The 20562-nt window shown below is 36.4% G+C and overlaps 1 protein-coding gene across 1 annotated transcript in view; it reads left to right on the top strand.

Moving 5' to 3' along the window:
* The first annotated feature begins 5405 nt into the window (after positions 1–5405).
* The window catches only part of LOC113250099 (KH domain-containing protein 3-like), a 40908-nt gene continuing 25751 nt past the window's right edge, over positions 5406–20562 (top strand). The window contains exon 1 of the mRNA XM_048218425.1: positions 5406–5449. Within this exon, the coding sequence (XP_048074382.1) occupies positions 5406–5449 (44 nt within the window). The remainder of the gene's footprint in view (positions 5450–20562) is intronic.

The following is a 20562-nucleotide window of genomic DNA, read 5'->3' as shown; positions in this document are numbered from 1 at the left end:
AATAACATGGAAATTCTGTAAACATGTTTAGTTGAAAGTATCCCAAAGATACACAATAATTCAATGGAAGATATAAAAGTAGATCGCAGAAACAGATTTTAGGTTCACTTCTGACTATTTAATTATCTTAATTTTTCTAGTAAAATTAAGATTTTGCCTTGACTATGTAAGTGGCTTACGAAAGACTTATAAAAGTAATATGTAGGGACATTTGAAATATTTTCTTTTTGCTCACTTTGAAAAGATTTCCAGTTTGCTTCTAAATGCATATCAAATTTGAAAGGCCAAGTGATTTAAGACAGGTATATCATTACTTTCCTCTACGGTTTGTTCAAGCAGATAAAAAGTATGCAAGAATCTGAATGTTCCTTGCAACAGTAGCTTCAATTTTCATCAGCCAAGACCCAATTTGTGTCAGAGGGTAAAACTTGCCTGATTAGATCTGTTCAAAAAGCCATTAAACGACTTTCAATGTTCTTGCTCTCTCACATTTAGGACACTAAACTTTTACAGAGACAGACTGTTTGAAGCCTTCCTAATTATTTCCATTATTATCCAAGAAGGATTACTAATGTTTAGCCTCCATTGGAATTCTCAGAAGTTCTCAGTGCAAATTATATGGCAATCTAAAATGCCTTTCTCTAGGGGATCCCTCCTACATTGTTGGTGGGAATGCAAGTTGGTACAGCCACTCTGGAAAACAGTGTGGAGGTCCCTTAAAAAGTTAAAAATTGAGCTACCCTATGACCCAGCCATTGCACTACTGGGTATTTACCCCAAAGATACAGACGTAGTGAAGAGAAGGGCCATATGCACCCCAATGTTCATAGCAGCATTGTCCACAATAGCTAAATTGTGGAAGGAGCCGAGATGCCCTTCAACAGATGACTGGATTAAGAAGTTGTGGTCCATATATACGATGGAATATTACTCAGCTATCAGAAAGAACGAGTTCTCAACATTTGCTACAACATGGACAGCACTGGAGGAGATAATGCTAAGTGAAATAAGTCAAGCAGAGAAAGACAACTATCATATGATTTCTCTCATCTATGGAACATAAGAACTAGGATGATCGGTAGGGGAAGAAAGGGATAAAGAAAGGGGGGGTAATCAGAAGGGGGAATGAAACATGAGAGACTATGGACTATGAGAAACAAACTGAGGACATCAGAGGGGAGGAGGGTGGGGGAATGGGATAGACCGGTGATGGGTAGTAAGGAGGGCACGTATCGCGTGGTGCACTGGGTGTTATACACAACTAATGAATCATCGAGCCTTACATCGGAAACCGGGGATGTACTGTATGGTGACTAACATAATATAATAAAAAATCATTAAAAAAAATAAATAAATAAAAAATAAAAAATAAAAATTATTTCCAGCACAGTGAAAAAAAAAAAATGCCTTTCTCTGGCTTTATGGCCTGATTATTATTTAGAGTCTCTCCAGCAGTGAACTTGAAGATCATGCAAATGTGCTCTTTGGGAAAGTCACTGTATAGCTGAATAATTTGTTTTGTAGGAAGCCAGCTCAAATTTATCATCAACCATGAAAATTCTTTATCAATGCTTTTCTATAAAGTAGGCCTATTATTATGCCAGTTCCACTTTAACTCTGACAGAAAGCTGATCGGGAATGCTATTATTAAGTCATAAATGCCTATTTTAAAATATGTTGCCTCATATTATTACACTGTATCGTTTCATTAATTCATGTAATATATCCTTTGGTTTTTAGTATCTTCTATGTCATAATCAAAACTAAAATAACTCTAAAAATGTAAAGTCTATAGCATAGATTTAAAGTCAAGAGTCCGTATGCGTCTACAACTTAATATGTATAAATACATACAAATTTAACTAGACAGAAGTGACCATGTTCACTCACTACATGCAATATTTACAATGCTGAATAGCAACTGTATTTGCCAAGATATTCACAGTTCGTAATATTGTGAGATAAAATGTAACTATAAACATTAATCAATGGCATGTTTATTAAACCTATATTTCTTAGATCATAAGATATACTGATGAACAAATTTCACTGTGTAATAACAAGGAGCCTAGAGCCAAGTGGGAACAAAAATACCTAAGTAATTCTAATTTGTGAGATAAACTATCAATATAGGGATTTATTCAGGATACCACTGGCACACCTTACACCCATTCAGGAAAGTTGTTAACAAGCGATATTCAAATAGGACCTAATTAGGCATGAGGTCCTAGAATAGAGAGTGTGTGCCAGTCAGGAGAAGACACGTCTACATGGACAGTAGGAATATATTACAACATAGGTTTAAAGTCATATTAAATCAGACTTAAAATGGAGTTTGGCCTTCATCTTGATGTTGAGATAGATCACTGAAGGAGAGTGATATAATCACATTTCAGTTTGGAAAGATCATCCTGGCTCAAGTATAATGAATGTTTTAGAGGGAATAATGGAATTAGACCAGTTCAGATAAGAAATGATACTGTCTTACCCTGTGGTAGTGATGGAAAAGAAAGAAAAAAAAAACAACATAAAATAAACTTACTTCTCAACTTATTCTGTTAGGACTATTGTTTTGTAATAGACTTTACAGATGTTACTTTTAAAATATTCTGTTAGTCTGAGGGGCCATTTATTTATAGATCTCCTTGTATTATTTGTAACAATATTGTATTTATTATTTTTAAAGGTTTTTTATTTTTATTTATTTGACAGAGAGAGAGACAGCCAGCAAGAGAGGGAACACAAGCAGGGGGAGTAGAAGAGGAAGAAGCAGACTCCCAGAGGAGGAGCCTGATGTGGGGCTTGATCCCAGGACCCCGGGATCATGCCCTGAGCTGAAGGCAGGCGCTCAACAACTGAGCCACCCAGGTGCCCCTGTATTTATCTCTTAAGCACAGATTCTCTACACATCATCTCAAGTTCCCAGATTGTTTTATCTATTAAAACATTTATCTTTAATCATCCAAATGTGACTAAACACTATCTGAAAAGTCCCATAGTATTCCATACCTGTGAACACATTTACATTTTTGTGCTGAAAGATACATGAAAACAAAGGCTTAGATATTTGATCTTACTGATTTGAAGAAATGATAACATGAAAAGAGAGGTAAACGGAGGCTAAGAAAATGTAAAGTGTGTACTGTGGAAACAGACATGTTATCTGAAAAGTGAATTGTCTGAGGGAAATATAGATCTGAGAGACATGCATGAAAAATGCAAAAGGAGAGAGACGTGATTACATACAAATCTAAACTATTTTAACTAGTGCCTACTCATAAAAATACCATCATTTGAATCATATTATGGATTTATGATCTTCTGAAACCGAAACGTGATACCGCTCTCCTTCAGTGGTATGTCTCAGCATCACGACGAAGGCCGTATATGTAGATACACACACATACACGTTTATATACATACACAGATATATGTAAACTTATCATCTCATCTCTCTAACACTATATGTATATGATGAGACTGTTATTCTAGAAAGCAATAGAACACAGACATTTTAGTCAATTAGAAAAGAGAAAATGAGGTTCAGATACCAATTTCCGGGTTTCAGGCAAGACACATAACCTCTTTGGGCATCAATGTCCTTATCTGTAAAATGACAAAACATACCCTACTATGTATCTCTTGTGTAAACGTATAAAAAGGAGATGGTAGTTTCGAAAGTGGTTTTGGAAAACATGTGCAAGGGGTTTGGTAATGATTCACTGTAGGGAGTGACATTTCTGAAGGAGTCAGAAAGGTAGGGGTAACAAAATTCATTCAAACTTAATAGGAAAAGTAGTATTTACTAACTGTCAGACTTTTAAGATTACGGAAAGAACCAATTTTACATGAATACTACATCTATTCCTCTGAAAATGCTACAAAATATAGGAATCCATAATGTTAGATATTTCCAAGTTTTGTAGTCAAAATAACTTCCTTAATATTTCTTACACATTTCTCATACACATATGCTTCACACATGCTCCCTATTTTTCAGACAAGGTCAATGTTTTCACTACAATTCATTTACACTGTTATTAGAACTATTTTCTAGGTCTGTTGATAAAATTTGGCCTCACACATTGATAACACATTTTTGTAATTACACTGTAATTTTCACTAGTAATTCTAGCTTTTTTGAATACACAAATCATTTCAACTTATTATATCATTGCTTTAACACTTCATACACATCTTGAGACATTTAGGCCACAAAAGATTATATTTAATATTAAAAGGATCAAATATAAATAATTCTCAGTTAATTATCCAAAGTGAAAACTTGAATAACGTGTATAGTCTAAATGTGCAAATAATCAGAAGATACAGATTTTTTACCCTCCTGCTACCAAATGTTTTCCTGAGTTGCTGTCAGAGACAATGTTTACAGTGTTGTGCTTTAATTCCTACTCTCTTGTCAAGATGCCAATTGAAAGCAGAATGCTAAAAACTCAGTGAGAACTAAGAGTGATAAATGAAGTGCCAGCATAATTTGGAAATTGGAAAATGTGCCCTTGAAAACATATTAGTTCGCTCAGTTTGTAACGTGTAGCAGCAGTATTGGTTTTCTCTCTTCACTGCTAGGTCAAGACACTGATGGAAGTAGGAGCCGGCCGAGCCAGAAACAGATCTTCAGCTGGGGTCCAGTAAAGAGTGTGGGAAGGCTTCCCCGAGGCTGGCAAATATCTCGCCCCAGTGGCTAACACCCCTTGCTCTGTCACTCTGCCTGAGATTTCACCCAAAATGACATTCACTTATGTGGTTAAGCTCAAGTATTTCCAGGAAGCTTAAGCAAGGTACGGTAGCCATTCCAACTTCCAGAAAGTCTCCCTCTTTGCTGTGATTGATCAAAAAAAAAAAAAAAAAAAAAAAGAAAAGAGGTAATTTTTGGTGGAAAGCAGAAATGAATTTGGAGCACTGGGATATTTTTCAGAGAAGAGAGGCCTGGTAAATTTTAGTAGCCAACAGGAAACATGAAACATAGAAGTCAGGGGAGAATGAAAAAGGTGATACGAGGACATAAATAAACACAGAAATGGGTAGAGGAATAAAATAAATAAATAAATAATAACAACAACAAGAAGAACAACTATAATAACAACTTTCATGTCTTAAACTTTGCCCAGAGCAGTCCCAAAATATTCTATGTGGAGAAAGTGTAGCAACGTGTCCAATGTGTAACTAAGATCAGTGCTCCCCTTGTGCGATGCCATGATCTTGCCTGGCTCGTGGCCTAAACAACTGGGTGAATCCTGAAATCTGCTCCACTCAGGAGAAAAGCTGGAGTGGCACATCGAATGTGCACATCTTCACAGCCTGGAACCTCAGGGTGGTTCCAGAACACTTTTCTCCTTCGCTTCCACGTTGTCCAGTTATGTAGTTCTATCAATACGGGTAACAGAATGTACTCAGAGAATCGGATGAGAATGGACTCTCCACCAGGAAGGTAAATCAATGTAACACAAAAACAGATATGGCTGTCAGAGTGGAACACGTGTCTTTTCCTAGCTGGGTATTTTGTCTCTCACAACACAACCTTGCAGACTATCAAGGATATAACAATTTTTGAAAGGGTCATGTTAGGAAAAGAAAATTATACACAGATGCAGCATTTTCCAATCTCTGTGCCATAGATAAGGTAGCTCTGAGAGTAACCAGGAAGGGGCTTGAATAGCCTGAGCCACTGGATCACTGTCACACACACTATAAGAAGCATGTCCTTTTACAGTAGGCTGTCTTACAAAAATGTCCATTTTCTGGGAGTGGCATAGTACCAACAAAAGATGTTTTTGTTCTCCATTACCACACTGTTTAAGAAAAGGCGAGAAAACATTGAATACAAACAAGGACGAAAACATCCTTGAGGGGGCTTAACCAAAATATGTGTGCCAACAATCCTGCCATGCCTGTACAATAAGCAGATAAAAACACCAAAACTAATTTATTAAATTAAAACACACAGAACTGTACACAGTACAGAACTTTTGCCAAAGTTCAAGGGTAACACACGTGAAAAGTTAACACCTTCCAGAGAGTCTTTCAGTAAATCCTGAAAATTCCTATCCTCAAGTCCCCTGCCTTTGAGAGTGCTTATTTCTAACTTCTGCCTTAGAATCTCCAGCCACCATTAGCACAATCTCCTCCTTACTAGCGAGGTTAGACCTTCCCTGACACAAATCCCTCGTCTTTAGGATGTAACACTAGGTCTGCATTATCAGTCTAGAAAGACCCTCTGGTGGCAGTTGTGGTGCAGGCTCCTAGTGGGTCATTTTGTGGTTATCTCTGGTCCTTCGCGTACCTCCAAATAATATTAGCCGTGAGGCGATGGGTTTGACACTGCTAATTTCACAGAAGCATCTAAGGCATGAAAGGCACTTAAAACTGGCTTCTCTTTGAGTATAAGGGTAAGTTACAGACCTTTATCTTTTATTTATTGGTAACGGTTGAATCAGATGTACATGCATATATATTTACACACACACACACACACACACACACACACACACACACACACACACTCCTCTATGTCCCAAAGAGTAACACTGAGCCTTATCTTATCCTAAAGTCTCCAAACTGCTTACTGAAGTCAGGCAGATGAGATGAGAAGAAATGAGAAGGGGAGGGGAGGGGAGGGGAAAGAGAGGACAGGAGAGAGTGGAAAGGGAGAGAAGAGAAAGAGGAGAGGAGAGGAGAGAAAGAACACCACAAATCTCAGTGGAAGAGGCCATGTGTAAGAAGCAAGCTGTGTGGTGAGAATGAAGAAGTGAGCACTAAAATTCCATCAAGAAACGACTCTTCAGCTCCACTGCCTGCCGCCACATGGGAACGAGGACCAGGTTTCCAGAGCTTCCAGTTCTTACACAGAAGCCAGGAATCCTCATGTACAATTTCTTATATGTTAACTCAAAATAGTTAAGTCTTGTGCAGACCAAACAAAAAATTTCCGTGAGAAGGATTTAGTCAATGAGCAGTGAGCGTGACCCTCAGTCTAAACAAATAAGAAGGTAGGGAAACATCTGCCTAACTGCTTGATCATTGGCCATTATCTCTCAACACCCGAGTTAGTACTTCTGGATTCTAAAGCATTGTTTCTTCCCCTTCTTCAATCAGACACTTTCAAATCATGCTGCCTCCCCTACACACACACACCCCAACACACAAAGTGAGACTAAGAAAGGAGTCTACTGCTGAGCCAGGAACATATCTCTAAAAGTTACCCTATCCCAGTTACAAAGAACCCTGGAGGAAACTTCCTCCACCTGACCTGTTCAGACTTTTTATCTTATCCAAGACCCATTTCCCTGCCAGGCTCACTGGGGAAGTAGAAGGAGGATTCCTCTATTAAGTGTGTACTAAAACTATTGTCTCCTCCCTCGATCTACCCTTTCGATATGAGTTCAAGCTCTCATCACTTCTCATCCGGCCTACTTGTCAATTTACATGAAGTTCATCGCCACCCTCTAATCCAAACTTCCCACTGTTGACAATATCCTTGCTTATGCCTTAGACACCATCATAGACACACCAAAGTCACTCTCTGCATTGCCTTGGACTTTCTTATGGTTACCAACTGTGACCACAGGCTCTCATGTACATTCTGTCCCCCTATTATACTCATCCCCAGACTTAAATCCCCCTTAACACTGATCCTTGAAATTGGTGTTTCAATCAAAATCCATTCAACCAGGATTTAAATTGAAAATAATGTAATAATGACAATTTAGTGAAACATGTTAGAATCAGAGACTTGATGAAAGACAGAAGGTAAGATTTTTAAAATGAGAGATTACTCAACATTCTTCAAGCCACATTTATTTTTTATCCTCATTCACATAGGATTGATGTTATACCTAAGATAGTTGTAAAGATTACAACTTAGAAGGAGGAATATATGTATGTATTCTTTTAGGAGTTATCTTCTGAAACCTTTGACTATCACCAATATTGAGGATAAAGAAATGTTTTGACAGGCTTTTGGATTTCTCATGTTGTATTTCTTTTTTTTTTTTTTTTAAGATTTTATTTATTTATTCGACAGGATAGAGACAGCCAGCGAGAGAGGGAACACAAGCAGGGGGAGTGGGAGAGGAAGAAGCAGGTTCCCAGTGGAGGAGCCTGATGTGGGGCTGGATCCCAGAACGCCGGGATCACGCCCTGAGCCGAAGGCAGACGCTTAACCGCTGTGCCACCCAGGCGCCCCTCTCATGTTGTATTTCTATCAAGAATTATGCTTAACTTGTATGCTCATGCTACAAGTTAACTGCCTTTTCAACATTCTTTACAATCTTCTGCATGACAAAAGATACCATAAAGGAAATTAAAGACAAGCAAATTAATAAGGAAATGACAAAACAGTGAATAAGGTTAAATGGATAAAGATACAAATAGCAAATTCACAGAAAAACCTATACAATGGGACACAAAATTAAGAAAAAATCCTTATGAAAACATGTGCAGTCCCATTAATAATCAGGATTGTACCATAAAACAGCAATGGGATTTTTTAAAAAAATCAACTAAATATTATTTATTGTTGGATAATTTTAAGTGTAAGTGAGAGTATAAAGAAATGGGCATTCCTAAACTGGGGATGAAAATGAAAATTGGTATACAACATGTTTGGAAGGAAAATTAATTAGGGAAATTAAATATGCACATACTCTGTGGTGCAAGATTCCATTTGCCAGCCTGTACACCAGAGAAAAGTGTGTTACATCTTCAAATAGGCAGACACTGAGTGCTCTGCATGGCTGTCTGTAGGAGGATAGTGCATTTAGAAAAAAATGGGGCAGAAACAGATAGGGAGTGATAATGTCAAAAATCCAGATGCAAACTATGGGTGATTTGCTGCCATTTATGTCACCAATATTTAGTGGAAGAACAAAGACTTAGGGTCACCTTAGAAACCATGAAATGTTATGTAAATATCAATCTTAAAGCTTTGGGAATATTTATCGATCTTTATAATTTATAGGTAATGGGCACTGGATGCTAGATCATCTGATGATGTTAGTTCATCAGATTCTCAAGCAGTTCATGACTCAGAAGATGAACAACGTTTTTAGAGTTAATAAAAAAGGATTACTGAATCTATTATATATATTTTGATTTTAGGATTTAAAATGCTTTTTGTACTTCTCACAGTCAACACCGAGGTCTATGATACAAAGTACATTGATAATAATATTTACAATATAGGATTGTTATAGGGGTTTCTTGAGGTAATGTATGTAAGTACCCTACGGATATGCGAACTGCAAGGCTGGTCTGTGGGAGGGACTCATTATGTTGTTCAGTCATACTAGTATTCCACTGACTCAGCATCTCTCTCTAAAATAACGGTATTTATGAATTCAAGACATACCTTTCATGAATAGCAAGAACTTGCTCTATGACAAAAATAAACATAACACTTTTGTTTCTGTTGAACACCAAGCCAACTCTTTCCTTTCAAACCATGTTTACAAGGGAAATACTCATAAAGCTGAGATGGCTGGTGGTTCTAAGGATCACCTAGAAAATGGATTATCAGAGATTGATTAGACACTGACTGGAGACACCAAGTAAGACAACAGTAACAAAGTAAGACACAATGGTCTTGGTAAGCAAGCTGTGATTCAGAAACTGATAATCGAAAGTGCAGTGATCAGCTACTATTACAGCAACCAAGTGATTTCCTCCAGTTCGGGCTCTATTTCTGATATAGCGTCATATGTTATCAATGAAAAAAATAATAACTAAATCTCCCTTCTCCTAATTTCCAGTTCCCTTCAAGAGAAACAATAATTTTATCGCCCCATTGCTAAAATGAAGTTGCATTAAATACATCTGCTCTCTAAACTTTCTGATGTGGTACTGTAAAAGTAGTTAGGTTTCCACTATAACACTGAATGAAATCAGTGGCCGTAATTAGGACCCAACTTATGTCATAACAGTACCTGAAGGGGGGGGGAGTATTTATCTCAGTGTTCCTGCTTTTCCATTCTGGGAAGCCGGTTTGGATGGATCCCAATGCCCTATAAGTCCTCCTGCGTTTGACTATTATCAGTCTCCTCCCCAGGAATCATTCTGCCCAAAGCAAAACTCCACTCAATAGATAAATGCTACCAATCACGGAAAGGGAAAATTGAAAACTTGTAAGTATTCCCCAATATTAATGTGCCTGAACAATCATATTTAATTGGTTCTCAGGTCTATTATTTGTTCTGTCTACCCAAAGAAAGCTCTATTGTAGTTATTTCAATGATGAACTTGCTTCTTCTCAAAAAGTTTTATTATTCTGAGAAATTGCTTGAAAATAGCAGAAGTTGTAGTGGGGTAGTGAAGGCCTGATAATACATTCTAAAGGTTTTTTAATATTGTAATTTATGTTAAAACTTGTCCTAATACATTGCAAGATCACTTAGATATTTTATTTTAAACACCGCATGTAGCTTTCTCACAGCTCTAGTGCCATTTCCAGTAAAATGAGATTTTCATGAAAGACATTAAAAAATCATGTTGCATTTAAATGGTGATATTGTTTCAATCTTTCATCAGGCAAGGTCATTTTCGTTCAGAAATTTGACATTCATCTAGAACATTCTGTATCTAAGAAAAATGAAATGCCTACAGTTGCTTCAATTTCCAGACTTAACTACTTTTACATAAGAGTTGAGTTCCTCTTCAGCCCACTAAGGTACTCACACATCTTCCTTTATTCTTTAAGGCCAACCTGTCCTGAAACAGCTCCCCTGGAAATCTGACATAGTTACAGAAAAGAGCCATAAAGTGTCTTATTAAGGGATTTAACCTCACAATCATTAACATGTAGATATGTATTTCACTTGGGTATAGAAATTAACCTACTATGATTTATTTATTTTTGAATTTTATACATTGATACCCCTTGTACATTAATACCCCTAATCTGGGATTCAGGGGAGCTAATAAACACCCATTTCCTCCTGTTCCTTTTCTTCCTCCTCCTCACTCATTAGTTTTCTTCTCTAAGAATACACATTAAGAAGTTAAATGCTAAAAACTGAAATTCAACAGGAAACTTTTGCAAAGACCTCTGATGTATCTAGTTAAACACATACCTTATCTCCTTACTCTCACCTAATTTCTTTTTTTTAATTTTTTATTATATGTTAGTCACCATACATCATTGGGTTTTTGATGTAGTGTTCCGTGATTCATAGTTTGCGTATAACGCCCAGTGCTCCATGCAATACGTGGCCTCCTTAATACTATGCTTTTTTTAATACAAAAGGAGGCAGTCTGGAGAGATTTGAAGGAAACACAAAGGCACAATTAAATTATTAACAGTTCTTGATAGATACAGAAAGAGAAGCAGGTACAGTTAAACTTTCATCTGATACAGGCTGGGATGAGGATATCTGTGCCTAGAGGCAAAAGTAAGGAAATAGGAAAATGTACCGATTTTGCTGATGATGTATCCTAAATACAGGCTTTATTTTGGTTTCCTTCTGAAAAAATTTACTTTTCCTATAATTTACACTTGTATTCCTTGTTTGATTACAAAACAATTTTACATATGTTATGTCTTTGGACTTTTACAGTATTGTATGTTAGAGCAAGTTTTGGCTATTTAACAATGAGGAAATGGAACTTAAGTGACCTCCCATAGGTATATATGTAATAAGTTGAAGAGCAGGGTCATATACCCTATGTCTTGTGTTTCACTAAGTTTTTTAGGCATCATGTTATTGTCTTAGGGGAAAAAACCCTGCTTTATGAGCCTATAAAGAACATTTTGACACCCTTTGATTTATAAGATTTGTTAGTATGGGCATGCATCAGATTTTCTTTAGTGCACAACAAAATAAATTTAGAAGAGTAAGAATAATTCAAATTCCTAAAGACAACATTGAGTAAATATTTTTAAAAATCAAAATACTATCAAAGTTAACACACATACACACCCACACACATATGCACACAGCACAAACTTCAAGATACACAGCACAAGAATTTAAAGTCTATCTCCCTTCTGTCTCTTGCTGCCAGAAGCATCCCAGCCAAACAATTATATCTCCCAAGCAAAGATATTGAAACATGATTTCTTTTTGCTTCCCTGCCCTTTATTTTTAACACAATGATTCTGTCCTACAAATTAGTTTCAACTTTTATCACTTAGCTCCATGGACAAGTGTGCTTGCACACACACACACACACCTGGGGACGCACACACTCTTCGTTCTGTATCAGCACAGGATCTTCCTTATTTTAATGGCTATAGAAATGTGTTATAATTGATTTGACCAGTTGGACATTTAAGTTATTTCCAAATAAATCTTGCACAGATGTCATTTAGATAGCATGTATGTCACTGGATAAATTCCTAGAAGGGGAATTATTAAGCAAAATGAATTATACATTTCAATTTTGAGAAATATTGCCAAACTGCCTGTTGTATTGTATTAATCTATATTTCCACCAGCAACGCATGAGAATGCATGCTTTCCTGACACCCCATTGATACATTGTGTAATTTTTTTTTTTAACTATAGGAATAGGATAGGTATGTTACATAGCTGAGTTTCAATTTGTATAAGTGAGGATGAGATTTTTCCCCACATGCATGTCATCTTCCCAATCCTTCATTGGACATTGGTCTTTTCCCATCTGATTCACATGGATGCTGGACATGTTAAGAATATGAATTCCTTAACTGTTAAAGGAATTATAATTTTTTCCAGTTTTATCTTTTGTTTGTAGAATTTTATATGCAGTTTTACTTTTATGTAATTAAACACAGCTATTTATATATTTTTGAGCTTTTTGTCATTTTAAAAAAGCCTTCTCCAATCCAACACCATAGCATTTGAGTTGAGCTTTGCCTTGATAAGTTAACTAGTGGTATGTTTTATATAAAATGTATCATGCCCATGAATGAATTATCCTATTGGAAAAAAATATCTCCTATTTAAATTTTGGAGTTTGAGATAGTCAACATTTTGCTTTTTGCATGGTTAATATTCAAATGCACAGGCATTGGAAAATAGGCCTAATTGTTTCTAAAGCTATTTCTGGTTCTAAATGATAAAACCAGATCTTTGACACAAACAAGGATACTTTGTTCTCATTTCCAGTAGAAACTGACAGCCTCCAAGTCATCTAGTAGTTACCCTAAAGGATCCAACTATAATTAAGATGTAGGAGATGTAGTTTACATCCCTTTGACCAGAATTAGAATTCTATTTGTCAAAATATTTTTCTTATGTTTATTCTACCTGAAACTAGAAGCTACTTCTCATGAAGTAGATGGCGTAAAAGCATTTGTGGTTTTTTATCTTCACTGAGATTTTACAGTTTTCTGGTGATATTTCTATCTGTGGACTCAAAGTCTCGTAATTAATCATATATGTTGAAAACGCCTTACGTATGTCCTTCATGACATGAAACTATTTTTTTGAGTGACTTAAATGGGAGTATCTACACATAAACCTATATGCTCTTTTTATACTGATATATACATTTAGTCCAAAAAGTATACAAGAAATATCCAACAGTAATATTTTGAAGGGATATTCTATAGATTCATGGCTTTGTTCTTTTGTGAGAAAAGATTTTCCCTTTTTAAAAAAGAAAACTATACTCACATTTCTCGGTAAGGTAAACCTGTGTAGTTAAATCAGAGAAAGAAAGTTTTGTAAGGTTTAGAGAACTCTTTCAGGAGAGACTACAACATAGTCTTGCAGTTAGTATACGTGAGTTAGTATAAGTGAAGTAATTAAAGTCCAAGGACTTCATGTGAATCTCCAGAGCAAGTCAAAGCATACCAAGAATTCTCAACATAAAAGAGAGGAGTTGGGTTTGTACATGAATAAGATAATCAGATTTTAAAATTCCAATATAGTTATCTAAACAGTCCGCCCGTACCAATTGTAAATTGTATTTACTTACTTAAAATGTGTAATTCTACCCAAAAGTTCATTTGTCCCTATAATTTACTTAAATGATGTACTTTTAACCAAGATTTCAATTTCATTGATGTCCCTATAATAATGTGGAAAGTAAAGTGGAAAATTCAAACATTTACCCCACATGGAGCAATATGGAAGACCCTAAATAAGAGACTTCAAATAAATACCTTTTTATACAATGAATTGTTTTGAATGAACCAAATTTCCAGTGTTAGTGACATATAAATGGAGATGAAGGAAAATCTTGTCTTTTACTTCTATTTTTATTATTACATACAGAGATAAGATTTTAAACAACAGAAGGAATAAAATCAAATATTTCAGAAAAATAGAAAGTTTTGAGGAGTAATTGTATATGGCATTGTTTATCCATGAGTATGATCTGGTAGGTCTTTCAACCCAGGTGGGAAAAGCAGGAGAGCAGCCCTGTGGGTGGGAGTGTGGGGTAGAGTGGGTGGGTGATTGGCACCTACCACTCCCAGACATATCCTGTGCAGGATTTAATACTGTAAGTGTGATGGAACTTCACTTTAACATTCCATAGCAGAGTGTAGCTTTGACATAAAGTGACTCTACCTTCGATCCACAGCAAGATGGTTAATTACAAGTACAGAAGAACCCCATTAGGCAGTACTTCCTTAGACGATGACTACGGAGTAGTTTACCTGCCTCTTGGCCACAACTTTTGTAAGCGAAAGGCCGCCTAACTCCCTAAAGTTGGCTAGTATCCACTGCTTGCTTCTAAGCCAGTGCATTTCTTCTGCTCAATTTCCCAATTAAATCTGATCTTTCTTTGGGATCAAGTAAGTGAGCTGTAAGTAATAAATAAAAATACTAGCTAGAGAACTGGTGGATAGGTAGTGAAGGTAAGAGTTTGCCTGGAAGGAATAGAAAGAAAATACAAACATATTAAGAGTCTGTAAAAAGTTAATACACATTGAATGTGAATGTAACTACTTATTTTTTTTAAAACTGTGACTCTGTCTAAAATAAAAGAGATGCTTTTCTGTGTGACTTTGGGATAATTATCTTTTATTAAAAAAAAATCAAAATCTGTCCATGCGTTCCCAAGAACATGTACTTTGGCAATTAAATGCAGCAGTAGGGCTATCAGAATGGGAAGTATTTTAGCAATTATTAGTTCATAAAATAACCTTGATTTCTTTTTGAGTCAAGTTCACATGTTTTCTTTAAGTGGGATATGCATGGAGCACTTTACTGTGGTTTACAAAAAAACTATTTCGTATGGGAATCTGATTGCCATCAAAGCATTAAATCCTAGTCAATCACTAAAACCACTAGATCTCAATCATGACATCACCTTTTAGGTTTACAGTTCTTCCTCCTATGTTGGAGGTTCTCAGAATAACAAAGGTTTTCAACTAGATCCGGGAAAACTATGGAGGTCCTCATGTCAGACAGGTAGGTAGCGGAATTTCAAAAATCACATTTGGACAGTCAGGTGCTTTTCTCAGTTTGCTACATAAATTTGCCACAGCCTAACAAGTCTACCATTTTATGTTGCAACCATGTAAGTTATATACTATTTTCCAAACTGAACTTTTAAGAGTAAAAGGGACACCGATAATAAGGATACCAGGAAAACAAACATAATCTGGGCCTATTTCAGGCTAACTGGAACTTAATGGCCACCTTACCAGGGAAGTGTTAGGGTCCTTTGTCTGCTTCTATTTCAAGAATGTAAATATTGACTTTGATATTTATATTGATTAAAGCAGGAAAAACATTACATCTCAATTTCTTTTGATGAAATGTGGATACACCATTTAGAATGATGGCTCACCCTTTCACATCCTATGATCTACCAATCTCGTTACCACTTTTTAAAGCTGGTTCATACAGAGAAAACCCAAAACACTGCTTGTTTTAATACTGTAAATAAAAGACCTGAAACAGGGTAACAGGATCTCTGAAAAGCCAGGCCTTAAAAGGCATAAAATTGCAAGTCATTGTAATGTTGATCTTTATCCCCAAGATGATTTTGATGATGATAAGGTTTGTTATCATTCCTTGGATGAGTGCTGTATGCCAGGTGTTTTGCTATGTGCTTTTCATATATTAACTTTCCTCGCCTATCCAACATCACTCTCAATCTGTCCAGATTTGCTTTATTCTAAGAACAAGAAAAATCAGTCATAGATAAGTTTGACTGATTTGTTTAAAGAAGCCCAGCTAGTCACCCAATGGAAGTTTCTGTGTTCAAACTGGGATACAACTACAATCCCCACGCTCTTCTTGAGTAAGCTACAATACCTTTATGTCATCTTTCTTAGGAATTTTAGGATTCCTCCTGACATAGTACTGTGGTCAGCCTTGTTCCCACTGCTGACTTTTACATTAAGGAATTAGTGGAGACATTTGAGGCCATCAGGAAACAGAACATGATGTACATTTGCCAATGTGTAAAGAAGGAAAATGTCCACGTTACTAGCAAAATAATAAAAGCCACGTGTACCTAATCCACAGCAAATAATATTGACCGGAGACAATAAACCGTGGGAACTGACATGGGATTGGAAGATAAGAAATTCTTAGTAACTGCTTTGTCATCGCCAAATTCCCCATGAACTCCTCTTTGCAGCCCAGTCTTAAGGGGCTCCTCTACCCTGCCACCTACCAGGCAGTCACATGAGGAGAGATGGGAGGTCTACGCAGTACACATTCCATAGCAGGCACCAGAACACCTACGTGCTGGTAAATATTTGTTATTTGCAAGAAGGACCTAGAATTAACTAAATCAGGGCATTAGTCAAATGGATGGAAATATTTCCCATCTGCAAAGCCTCTTTTTTCATTAAGTTAGTATTAATATATGACTATTATCATTTCCATCTCTCAAATCAGAAAACCAGGCACAGCAACGTTACTAATTAGATCACACCCTTTCTAAGTGATATAATCAATTAAAAGATCTGGGTATTTTAATTTGAATAAGACTGTAGGCTTAAGTACTATGCCCCACTCTACTTTTACTAAATTCTACAAATAAAATTTTAATTTGCAATACTGAAGAAAAATCATTAAAGTACAGATATGTTCGATTTTTAAAATGAAGTGCTTCTATTATTTCAATTCACAATATTATAAAGCTATATTTAAAAAAAAATTATCTTCAAAATGTTAACAAGGTTGCCCAAGGTCTACTCCTTAAATGATCGGAGCTAATCATCCTGCTTGGCCACTCCCTGACATCTCGATTTCAAGAAATAAAAGTTCTAGATGAAAACACATATTGAAAACATGGGCTGAAGTGGTGATTTGAAATCAGGCATATTTCACTTCATCAGCTACACGAAGTATCAGGGATTATGTGATGTTTCTACGTACACCTTGTCCTGATAGAAATAAAGTTGTATTTTTACCTATATTGTGATTTTATGAAAGGATCACTATTTGTCTTCCTCTCTACTCTCAGCTTCATTCTAGCAACTAATACTAAGTACAGGAAGGTTGAATCACCATCACGTGTGATTAACTTCAATGGCGTCCCTTTCTCCTCCACTTCAGGCATCCTCTCCTTTCATGGAGTTCTTCTCAAGGTCACTTAGGACATCGGTGACACCTACAGAGAATACTAAAACCCAACTCATTATGAAAAGTACGTAGGGAGAGCCACTGTAGACAGGAGGAGGCATCTGGGGAAACCCAACAATAACAACAAAGGTAGAGCTGGAGCAAATGAAGATTGCAGCTGTGTCCCTACATCCCTTAGCGCTATGGGAAAGATGAAGTAGGAAATGCTTTAAAAAAAAAAATTACACCGAATTTTAAAAAATTGTTTAACACTGTTTAATCCTGTTTAAAGCATACAAGAGAGTATCATTAAAAACTTCTCGAGAAACAGCTGTGTTTTGATGCTTTGCTACTTAGAAATGCAACAATGGAAGATGTAGGGTTGGAAGGGTTTAGATTTCATGTGAGCATTCAGGGTAAAGAGAGCAGAGCACTGGGATAAGGCACAAAGAGAAGCTGGAGAGAGAGACAGCAAGAAGATGGCGGACTTGGTATGACATGCCAACCTTAGTGGGCTCAGCTACCACCCTGAAGGACAGCTTCTTTGTCAGACGACAGGAGAAGAATGAGACACAGCTCAGTCCCTACAGATTCAGTGAGGACTTGGTCTCGGTTCTGAGATTCAGAGGTAAAACCGGTACTGCTGTGCTCTCTGTGGGTGGGTTCTGGCACTTGGCTAACAGCAGAACAACTACTGCATAGGGGAGAGAGACAAGACTTGCCCCGGGGCTGTATATAGCCAAGGTGTACTTGAAAGTAAATTTGTCTTCATAAACCAGTAAAAAAAAAACAAACTTAACTCATAGTGGGCAAGTTAAAATTAGACTTATATCTTTTTATTTTCACATCTTGCTTTCTTTTATTTTTTAAAAGACTATTTGAGAGGCAGAGAGAGAGTGAGCAGGAGGGGCAACGGGAGAGGGGGAGAAACAGACTCTCCACCGAGCATGCAGCCTGATGTGGGGGCTCGATCCCAGGACTCAGAGATTGTGCCCGGAGCCAGTCAGATGCTTAACCAACTGTGGGGTGAGGCGCCCCTCACATCTTGCTTTAACGTCATTTTGTCTTGTAATGGAAATGTATATATGTTTTATCCATATCTGCCTTTATATTTAATAAACAGCTATTTTTATATAGGTAAAACACTTTGAATTTTAGTAAACTATGACCATATAAAGGACGCTTTCTCAGAGCACTGCTTTTGTCTGTCAAGCAGCTACGTCATTTAGTGGAAACTAAGCCAAACTGTGGCCATAAGCACAAGCATGGTACTCCAATCTATATGCTCTTTGAATGCATATTAATCACATATTACACTCTCAAATGGCTACTTGGACCAAGCAAATAATACATGAATGAAACGAGTCAAGATAAGAAAAATCATGATTGTTGAAATCTATGGTAAACTGATGTGTACTTGCCATGGCTAAAAGGACTCGACTCCAGAAGATCTCTTCCCTGTAGAAAGTGAACTCCATGTTGGCAAATCCCACAATTTTCAAAAGCCAGGTTACATGAAATTTCCCGATTTTTAAAAGTTATTCAATTAAAAAATACTACAGAGGTAAAAACAAAACAATACAACTCACAACAGTCATTGCAATAGAAAAACATCTGCTGAATGAATTTGGCTTACAGGCTGCCAGTTTATGACTTCTGATCAAATTTTTGAAATTATCTTTGGGAGGCTGGGGAGGGGAAGACTCAATTTGAAAGGAGCCACATGTAGTTTTGCAAGAGAATTTGTAGACGTCAAAGTATGCACTCAGAACATTGCCCAAGGGAAAACGAAAACTAAAATAAGGCACATTAAGGTTAATACTCGAAGGAAAAGTCACTCCTTTGCTATCATGCAGATGTACACTCACACATGATTGCTGGCTATAAGACCAAATCAGTCTGTGAGACTAAACCAGAAAAAGTAAAAAGAATATAAACAAGCAAAAATAAAAGAAATATAAAAATATTTCAATTTCTTATAGACAAGGACCAGAAATCCAATGTCAATAAAAACAAACAAACAAACAACCCCACCAAACAACTTCCCTAGGTATTACCTGGCAAACATGGGCATTAATTACAGTTTCACACTAAACTGCAGATTTTATAGCAGTATTTGCTGCAATAAAATTTGCTTAGTCTTAGCGCTAGTTGTAATTTATGTTTTGTTTAGATGAATTCATGAGTTCTCTGTACCTAAATTTAATTAATGAATGAAAATAAATAGTTTAGCTTATGTGCTTGCTTTGAAAAATAGATATAAATAAAAGGTAATAGTACATGGGTGATGGACACTGGGGAGGGTATGTGTTGTAATGAGCACAGGGTATTATATAAGACTAATGAATCACAGACTGTATCCCTGAAACAAATAATACATTACATGTTAATTAATTGAATTTAAATTAAAAATGTTTTAATAAAAAAAGAAAATGTAATAGTACATTTAAAACCACATTATGCATGGTAGGTATGTCCTATTTACTGGTGAGTTGATTACCGGAGAACATAGCAGGTGCCAATGGGGAATGTAAATATAGTTATTGACCTACTGTGTCAGTGACAAGAGATTAGTCTTTTTTTCCAGGAGGTTGTAATTAGCCTTGCAGAAAATATTCATTCCATACCAAATTAGACTACACATTGTATTTCTGTAACTGAATGTTTTCCTTGATGGTTGTCTGAGTAAAACAAATTGGATGTAGGTTGAAGGTATATCATTCAGGCACCTTCTTTCAAAAGTAATTAGGGTCTTACTCACTTGAAACCAGATAATTACATTTAACGTAATCTTAAAAGAGCCCCCAAGGATTGTTTTCCATTGGTAAATGAATGAGAAGTGGAACAAATTGACTTTCATGATCACTAAAGTTTAGAAGAACTAGGAAAAGAAAATAATGCTGAATCTAAAATTTAGTCTCATAAGACTAATAAAGGTAAAATACTTTTTTCTATTTATTCTCATGTAACCCCCAGGGGATTTTTGCCCAGTGAAAGTGGCACATGGAAGGATGTTCCACAAAGACTCATTCAGTGATCAGCTCAGCATGGTTCCACACTAGACCTCCAACCAAATGAGAGCTAGACACTCATC

Source organism: Ursus arctos, unplaced genomic scaffold (genome assembly GCF_023065955.2).
Source record: "Ursus arctos isolate Adak ecotype North America unplaced genomic scaffold, UrsArc2.0 scaffold_17, whole genome shotgun sequence".
NCBI classification, from domain to species: Eukaryota; Metazoa; Chordata; class Mammalia; order Carnivora; family Ursidae; genus Ursus; species Ursus arctos.
Note: the sequence above shows the minus strand (reverse complement) of the source record. Positions and strands in the feature narration are given on the sequence as shown.